General features: G+C 55.4%; 4 protein-coding genes across 4 annotated transcripts in view; 2 read left to right on the top strand and 2 right to left on the bottom strand.

The window, feature by feature from the left end:
• The window catches only part of PTSG_11340 (alpha-N-acetylglucosaminidase), a 4,303-nt gene extending 1,018 nt beyond the window's left edge, over positions 1 to 3,285 (bottom strand). Inside the window, exons 1-3 of the mRNA XM_004987642.1 lie at positions 2,720 to 3,285; positions 2,442 to 2,546; positions 972 to 2,194 (exon numbers count right to left, since the gene is read on the bottom strand). Coding sequence (XP_004987699.1) covers positions 972 to 2,194; positions 2,442 to 2,546; positions 2,720 to 3,256 — 1,865 coding nt within the window. The 5' untranslated portion in view covers positions 3,257 to 3,285. The remainder of the gene's footprint in view (positions 1 to 971; positions 2,195 to 2,441; positions 2,547 to 2,719) is intronic.
• Positions 3,286 to 3,305: 20 nt separating this feature from the next.
• Positions 3,306 to 4,830, top strand: PTSG_11339 (multiprotein bridging factor). The gene is made up of 4 exons (XM_004987641.1): positions 3,306 to 3,518; positions 3,777 to 3,828; positions 3,977 to 4,054; positions 4,251 to 4,830. Exons 1-4 carry the CDS (start codon positions 3,444 to 3,446, stop codon positions 4,496 to 4,498), a joined length of 453 nt encoding a protein of 150 aa, XP_004987698.1. The 5' UTR covers positions 3,306 to 3,443; the 3' UTR covers positions 4,499 to 4,830.
• PTSG_11338 (uncharacterized protein) lies at positions 4,705 to 6,453 on the bottom strand. The gene is made up of 4 exons (XM_004987640.1): positions 6,201 to 6,453; positions 5,955 to 6,056; positions 5,577 to 5,705; positions 4,705 to 5,227 (listed from the first exon to the last, which is right to left on the bottom strand). Exons 1-4 carry the CDS (start codon positions 6,393 to 6,395, stop codon positions 5,060 to 5,062), a joined length of 594 nt encoding a protein of 197 aa, XP_004987697.1. The 5' UTR covers positions 6,396 to 6,453; the 3' UTR covers positions 4,705 to 5,059.
• Positions 6,429 to 7,930, top strand: PTSG_11337 (uncharacterized protein; the record flags this gene model as incomplete). Its single annotated transcript, XM_004987639.1, has 5 exons — positions 6,429 to 6,608; positions 6,778 to 6,917; positions 7,153 to 7,293; positions 7,530 to 7,604; positions 7,840 to 7,930. The coding sequence occupies 5 exons, from the start codon at positions 6,429 to 6,431 to the stop codon at positions 7,928 to 7,930; spliced, it is 627 nt and encodes a 208-aa protein (XP_004987696.1).
• Between the last annotated feature and the right edge of the window lie 41 nt (positions 7,931 to 7,971).

The following is a 7,971-nucleotide window of genomic DNA, read 5'->3' as shown; positions in this document are numbered from 1 at the left end:
CCTCCAATGACGCATAGGTCGACTAGGATCCCGATCGTTAGAGCTGCATGGGCAGCGAGATTTGATGGGTAGGGTAAAGGGTACGTAGCATCAGTCGGCTGCTACTTTTCAGCTAACTGATCCTGATCGACGCATGCTAGTGCTTCCACAGCGTAGGGTCCCTTGTACAACACTCGAAGCAGGTGCCTGCACGGCCATACTAGTAACTTTCTACTCAAGACTGGGCTGCACTCTCTCTCATCGCTCGTTTGTTCATAGTTTACTATGTATACTCATCCATACCTTCCCCCACTGCCTCACCCGTCTCCTACCGCGACAGTGTCGACGCATCGTACTCGATCCATGTTTTCTTCCTCTCGCTCCGTGGCAGCGCGAGCACATACTCACCGCGCCACCTCGTCCTTTTTGCTATCCCTGACAGCCCGAAATTGCCAATGGGGCACGTAAATAGAGAGGAGCAGTTATTGTTCTTCTATTCTGTCTTCTCTACTTCCGAGTGATGAGGTTGTTCATGGCAGATGTAGTTTGTAGTGCTGCTGGTGGTGGTGGTGGTGGTGGTGGTGGTGGTGGTGGTGGTGGTGGTGGTGGTGGTGGTGGTGGTGGTGGTGGTGGTGGTTGTGGTGGTGGTGGTGGTGGTGGTGGTGGTGGTGGTGGGCTGCATGCCACAGCGCGAGCGACCCCATCCTTGGAGGAACGATGACAGCGAGAGGTCTGTCTTCCACGCCGTATCCAGCACCCTGTTTGGTGACAAGCAAGCAAGCACGTGGAATGTGGAGCATATGTGTATGTGTATGTGTATGTGTATGTGTATGTGTATGTGTATGTGTATGTGTATGTGTATGTGTGTGTGCCTGTCGCGTGGCAACCATCGAGCAAATAACGCCCTTTGCTTCCCATAAGTGCCCCCCCCCCCCAAACGCGACAACTGCCACAACAACTCAGTGTTGAAAAACAAAGGCAGGTCCACGTACGCCTGGTAGTATGCTGGGTTCTGGTCGATGCCTTCCATGGTGATGCCGACGCCAACGACCGCATCGCTCTGTGCAAACACGCGACGCGTGCGATCAAAGACGAGCTGGATGTCACCGTACATGCCGTTGTTCCCGCCAAAGTTGTCCATGGCGGCCCAGATGAATGTGGTGTTGAAGAACGACTGCGACCACGCCCAGATCTCGTCAAACTCCGCCTCCATATCCAAGATGACCAGGCGCCCGCGCGGTACGGCGCTGGTGAAGCCGGACATGAACGAGAACCCTTGGGCGTTGTCGAGGTCCAGCCATATCCACCCTTGGTACACCCAGATGGCGTGTGGGTCGCGCTTTGTCATGGTGGTGTACACGGCCTTGGCGCGGGCGTGTGCTGCTGCATCTGGCTGGATGTCGCGGCACTGGAGGACGTTGGTGATGAACCAGGACGTCTCGTTTGACGGCGACGGCAGCGGCGTCATGCCTGCACGCATTTCATAGTGCCCCACACTCGGATTGAAGGTGACGCCCCCACACGTCATCTCACCGGCGCACGCGGCTTTTGCAGCTGCGAGGCTGGCGAAGGCCTTGCACCCTTGGCTGCAGCCGGCAAGATATGTGTCTTGGGTGGCATTGGAAAACGTGCACGTGACACCAGCATCCGGCCACTGCTGCAGTAGCTGCTGCTGGTGCTGGTGCTGGTGCTGGTGCTGGTGCTGGTGCTGGTGCTGGTGCTGGTGCTGGTGCTGGTGCTGGTGCTGGTGCTGGTGCTGGTGCTGCTGCCGCTGTGATGGTGCGCGTGTGCGTGCGGGTGGCTGTGAGCTGGAGCCATCCACCCACGGGCCTGTGGAGTGGTCGAAGAAGCCGTCAGCCTGGTAGAAATGGGTGGCGCCAAAGTCCGCAATGAGTTCCTGCATGGTGAGGTCGGCGATGGTTGCGAAGAGCGGGTCGAGGCCGTCCAGCCACCCGTTGGAGATGTTGGCGTGCGGATACAGCTGTGCCAGCGCAGCGGGGACATTGCCCTGGAACGCAGGCAGCAGACTGCCGATACCAAGCTCTGTCTGCCGCTGTACGATTGCGCGTTGCAGCTCCCACTGCTGCTTGTACCATTGTGACGGCAGTGGCCCTCCTACGCCAGCGGCGCCCTGGCCACGCGACCACGCCAGGTACGCCGGCCCGTCAAAGAACTCGGCAAGCTGCGCCTGCGTCACGCCAAGCTTCTCATACACCTGATTGTGTATTTTGAGGTAGGGGGGGGGGGGAGGCCGGTTACGTGGGGAAAAGAGGGCTGTGTATGCTTGCAATGTGCATGCTTGCAATGTGCATGCTTGCTATGCGCGTGCGTGTGTTTGCTATGCGCGTGCGTGTGTTTGCAATGCGCGTGCGTGCGTATGCTGCCGTAGTCAGGAGTGATCTCATATCACATGAATGCGTGTGAATGTGGTGCAAGCAAAGCGTGTGCGTGTGAGCGTTTACCTTGCGGTAAACGTACTCCTGGCCCGTGTATGCGAGTGCAAGGTTGACGCCATTCATGGCCATCCAGTCAATCTCTTCTTCCCACCGCTGCCAGTCCCACCACACCTGCAGAGCGCGGCAACGGTATCACGGCAAAACAGGAGAGGAGGAAGAAAGCAGGAGGAAGGAAGAGGAGGAAGATGACGATGAGGAGGAGATACGTCATGCGCACGCCACACACGCACACTGCTGTGCAAATGCATGCGCAAACACACGCCAACGCACGCAAATGCACACACCATGGAGTAGGAGACGGTGACGACGTTCTGGTAGTATGTGTAGAAGGTAGTCTTGTTGACATGCGCGTGGTGCGAGTGGACGACCGGCATGGTGGCTGGGAGAGGATGGATCACGTCTCCGCCAGTCTTGTTCCAGGAGAAGGACATGTGCAAGTACTCGCGCAGGAAGAAGTTGAGCCCCGTCGCCATCTCCACGGGCGATGTTCCGCCGATGGTGACGACTGATGCGTTGGTGTTGCTGTTTGCCAGCTCAAAGCACAGCGTTTCATCGTGTGTGGTGTTGATCAGGTAGAACTCAAAGTGGTTGAGCGCGTCGCTGCCCAGGCGGCGTCGCACCAGTGCCTGCGCTGCACGCACGGCGTCCTTCTCAGTGAACACGGGCAGCCCACGCCGTGTGGTTGTTGATGACGCGGGATCAGCAACACCGCCACCACCAACCTCACTGGTGCCCCTGCAACAACACCCACAACAGCCCAGCACCAGCGCTACCAGCGCCACCAAGAGGTACACGACTCTTGGGCGCTGAGCTCGCACCATAACACCAGCCCCAGTCCTGTTGTTTGGATTGTAGAAATTTGTGAATAATCTTTCGCTGACGTGGCAGCTGTGCGTGTACGTAATTTCTTCCACCACCACCCAATATCATCGAAGCAAAGCAAAGCAGCAAGAGCGAGCAAGCAAGCACATTTTCTTCCTGTTCTCATCGACAAGCCAACGCAGAACAATGGGTGATCAAGACTGGGCTCCTGTGGTTATTCGCAAGAAGAAGCCAAATGCATCCCAGGCCCGCAGCAAGCAGGTGTGTTTCTGTTTGTTTGTGCGTGTGTGTGTGTGTGAGAGTGTGTATGTATGTTTGTGTGTGTGTGTGTGTGTGTGCATCTGTGTCTGTGAGTGTATGTTTTTGTGTGTGTGTGTGTGCTTGTGTGTGTGTGTGTGTGCATCTGTGCCTTTGTGTCTTTGTGTCTTTGTGTGTCTGCGTTTGTGATGCATGTTAGACGCTCTTGTCCACTTCTTGCTACAAGCCTTCTCACTGCTGTTGTCGCGCTTGCATGTGTAGGCCGTGAACGCGGCACTGCGGTCTGGTGCTGGCGTGTCGACACAGAAGAAGTGTAAGCAACTGGGAGCAAGCTCTATGTGTGTGTGTGTGTGAAGGAGAGGCGCTTGGATGAGTTGCAAGGTGTGTATGCTGTATTTTTCTCACCTCGCCTGCGTCCTGTCGTGTTGCTTTTTGTTCGACTGCATCTTCTTCGTTGTCAGATGGTGCGGGCGGTAACAAGCAGAAGTCGACCGACAAGAACACGGCGGTACTCGACGCCGAAACAGAGAAGCTCGCACGTACGTTTGCCTTCTTTCCGCGCTCCGTGTCCTTGCATATATGTGTGTGTGTGTGTGTGTGTCGGTTGATGAAAACGCTGCCGTTCATCTCGTGTCTCGCAATCACATCATTGCAACACCACCCGTTATGCCACAAAATACACACACACACACGCACACACACACACACACACGCACACACACACACACACAACAGACAAGAAGGTGCCGCTGCAGGTTGGACAGACGATCATGAAGGCGCGAAACGACAAGGGCCTGAACCGTAAGGACTTTGCCACGAAGATCAACGAGAAGCCTGCTGTTGTGCAAGACTACGAGACAGGCAAGGCCATCCCGAACCAGCAGACGCTGAGCAAGATGGAGCGGGTGCTTGGTGTGAAGCTGCGCGGCAAGAACATTGGCGAGCCGCTTCCTCCCCGCGGCTCCAAGGCCAAGAAGAAGTAAACCCGCTGACATTGATTGGCCTTTGTGTCACCCTCTCACCCCAACTACCGCGTCCCAACGCACACGCGGTTGCTGTTATTGGTGTGAATCTGTTTCTCACCCCCCCCCAACACACACACACACACACACTGTTATGTGAGGGCTGACTATCACCCATCACAGCCACTTCATCGCTTGAATGTTTGTGAATGTGTCTACCGAACAGCTTACGTCGCACGTCTGTGTATGATTCTTGTGGTGTGTATTGCAACTTGGTATTGCAACTTGGTGCTGCCATGTATCCCCCACGTACAACGTATCAAGCTCGCACATGTATACCGTACAATCGTGCACAGTTCGTTTGTGCAATGCCAACAGGGGGGGGGGGAGGGGTTGCTAAGGTGCGACACACACACACACACACACACACACACACACACACACACATACAACAACACAACACAATACTCAGAGATACAAGCATGCATTGCTGGCTAGTCCTGTAACATGTCACAGCGTTGAACTGGAGCGAGCCGGGCTTAAAAAGTGCGCAGGGAGTGCGCCGACATGCCACACGCCACACTATTGGGTTGCTGGCGGCGGTGGTGTTGTGGCAGGGAATATGTCTGGTGTTGACCAGAGTTGCGGCGGCTGCCAGTTTGGGTCGGGCTCTACTGCTATCCCGCCAGGCGGTGGTGCACTCGAAGAAGATGATGAGGATGATGATGATGATGGCGACGCGGACCGTCGCTGGGGTTTGGATGGCGTGGGAGGGAGGGAGGGGGGAGGGAATGGCAGAGCGTGAGACATGGGAGCGGCAGGGAGATGCAAGCAAACACAGATGTGGAGAAAGACGATCAAGAAGACAGGCAGGAAGAATTCGAGATGGACAGAGGGGCAGGAACATCTGACACATACGGACACAGATAGGCAGGCACACACAGAAAAACCACACAGGCGTACACAGACACACACACACACACAGACACACACACACACACACACAGACACAGACACAGACACACACACACAGACACACACGCACACACACACACACATACACACACACACACACACGCACACACACAGAACCGCATACCCCGAGAAAGCCTGCACGAAGAGACCGGAACATGCCAGTGACGACCGAGGTGCTCTTTGGCTTCTTGTCTACCGCGTTCAGTTCAGCCTCAACATCCTGCATTCTACCCCGAACAATGTTCACCACAGCCTATGCGTGCAAGCGCGTGCGTGCGTGAGCAAGAAGGACACACGAGTACAGACCCTCCATAGTACGCCATCCATCCTGCTATCCCTTCAACAACACATACAGCCACACACCCACACACGCACAAGCACAAGCACAAGCACAAGCGCAAGCACAAGCACAAGCACAAGCACAAGCACAAGCACAAGCACACACACACCCATACACACACAGCCACACACCCACATACGCACAAGCACAATTGTAACACACTTCAATCTGATCAATCTTGTGGAACAGCTCCACAAGCCGGTCGCAATTGGCCTTGAGCATGGGCAGGGTTGCTGTCTCCATCTCTTGTCGTTCCATTGTCAACTGTCGTCGGATGACACGCAACCACAAGGGCATGCACAGCTGCGTCAGTTCACGACCAACGAGGCGCGTTGAATACAAACACAAACAAAGCACAAGCACGCAAGGCACAAGCACCCAAAGCACAAGCACTGCACAGGGGCTTACGGCTTGCAGTAGGCCGCCATAGGCATCGATGCGAGCAAGGAGCTGGTCTGCACTCTCTGTGATGTCACCCAAGTCCTTGTCACTCGTCGGGGTCCTGGCATCCACGCACGCCGCACACGCCCGCGCCATCCCGTCAACATCCACCACCACTGCCGCAGCCGTTGTGTCGCGTTGTTGGTCGGCCATTATATCCATGTACGCGCTCCGACACGACAAAGAGTAGCGGATATGGCTGATCGTTCGGCGATGCGAGCTCGCCTTGCTGAGCTGAAGAAGAAGAGGGAGCAAGGCAGGCGTGACACGCAGGAGCAGGTGGCAGAGGAGGACAGGCGCGCAAAGCTGCCGAAGAACTACGAAGCACGCAAAGCCCGCGCAGAGTGGAAACTGGAGGATGATCGCAAGCGCAAGGTGCATTATTTGTGTGTGTGTGATGATTGTGTCTCTATTTGAGTGTGAGTATGAGAGAGGGCGTGCGAATGTACGTCAACATTGGCACGCGTGCGTCCTCCTTGCGTGCATGGTGTTGACGCGTGTCCGCTGCTTACCTTTGTAACGTCCTCCTGTCCTCTTGGCACAGGAAGCGGAGGAGAAAGGACTGGACTACGATCGCGTGCGTGCCATGAGCATGACCGTGGAGGACGCAAAACAGTTCTCAAAGAAGCGCTCCAAGAAGCCAAACATGGCTGCTGAACGCATCGCCACAAAGGCCGAAAGTACGTCGCACAGTATGTCTGTCTGTCTGTTTGTGTATGTGTATGTGTATGTGTATGTGTGTGTATGTGTGTGTGTGTGTCTGAATCCGATTCTGTTTGTGTTCGTCCATCTGTGTGTGTTTTTGGTGGACCCATCTCTGCAATTGTATTGCACTCATGATAGCGCAGCCCCTGTGTCGGTGTGCCTTTGCGTGTGCTCACTGCTTTACTGCCCGTGTTTGCTGCTTCACAGACTCGAGGCGGCAATATGAGCGCTTGACAAAGCAGCTGAAGCCGACAGTGTCGGAAGACGTTGCCACAGAGGAGGCCGATGAGCTTGAGCCCTTCAAGAAACCGCGCAAGGAGGCCGTTGACGCACTGGTCACCGATGTCGAGGCACAGTACGTTCAAGCAGCACCTTCGCACTGTGTGTGTCTGTGTCTGTGTGTGTGTCTGTGTGTGTGTGCGCGCGCGCGTCGGTCTGTGTGTGTGTGTGTGTGTGTGTGCATCGGTGTGTGCGTGTGGCTCCTCTCTATCTGCTTCGACACGTGCTCGCGTGAATGGATCAGCTGTGCCCCATCGTGTCCAACGCTCACAATGAATGCCGCCGCGTGCATGCTTTATCAACTTTCTTCAGAATCGAGAAGAAGAAGAAGTTCAGGAGGCGGCGTGCAGTGTACAAGCACGGTGACATCGACTACATCAACGAAAAGTGCGTCCCGCGTGCCATGCGTGCTATCTCGCGATTTGTTGATGTGACCTGATACATCCTGTTCGTTCTGTGCACACACCTGCTTCACACGCACAAAGCCGCATGCATACACCACATACTCGAACGCACTTGCTCTCCCTCCCATACATATTCTGACGCATATGTACAATCACGCCCTTGCTCTCCCTCCCTCCGTTTCCCTCTCGCTTTCTCGTGTGTGTGTGTGTGTGTGCAGGAACCGCGTGTACAACGAAAAGTTGGAGAAGTACTACGGGAAATACAGCAAAGACATCAAGGACAGCTTCGAACGCGGCACAGCCCTGTAGCCTCGTTTGTGTGTGTGTGTGTGTGTGTGTGTGTGTGTGTG

The sequence above is a fragment of the Salpingoeca rosetta genome, assembly GCF_000188695.1.
Source record: "Salpingoeca rosetta unplaced genomic scaffold supercont1.43, whole genome shotgun sequence".
In the NCBI taxonomy this organism is placed as follows: domain Eukaryota; class Choanoflagellata; order Craspedida; family Salpingoecidae; genus Salpingoeca; species Salpingoeca rosetta.
This window is presented reverse-complemented; position numbering and strand designations above follow the sequence as displayed.

Coding starts and splice junctions, on each gene's coding strand:
- PTSG_11338 (XM_004987640.1), bottom strand. CDS start 6,395: ATGGATATAATGGCCGACCAACAACGCGACACAACGGCTGCGGCAGTG. Junction 6,057..6,200: donor ATGGCGGCCTACTGCAAGCC/GTAAGCCCCTGT, acceptor ATCCGACGACAG/TTGACAATGGAACGACAAGA. Junction 5,706..5,954: donor ACAAGATTGATCAGATTGAA/GTGTGTTACAAT, acceptor TTGCACGCATAG/GCTGTGGTGAACATTGTTCG.
- PTSG_11339 (XM_004987641.1), top strand. CDS start 3,444: ATGGGTGATCAAGACTGGGCTCCTGTGGTTATTCGCAAGAAGAAGCCA. Junction 3,519..3,776: donor CCCAGGCCCGCAGCAAGCAG/GTGTGTTTCTGT, acceptor TTGCATGTGTAG/GCCGTGAACGCGGCACTGCG. Junction 4,055..4,250: donor CGAAACAGAGAAGCTCGCAC/GTACGTTTGCCT, acceptor CACACACAACAG/ACAAGAAGGTGCCGCTGCAG.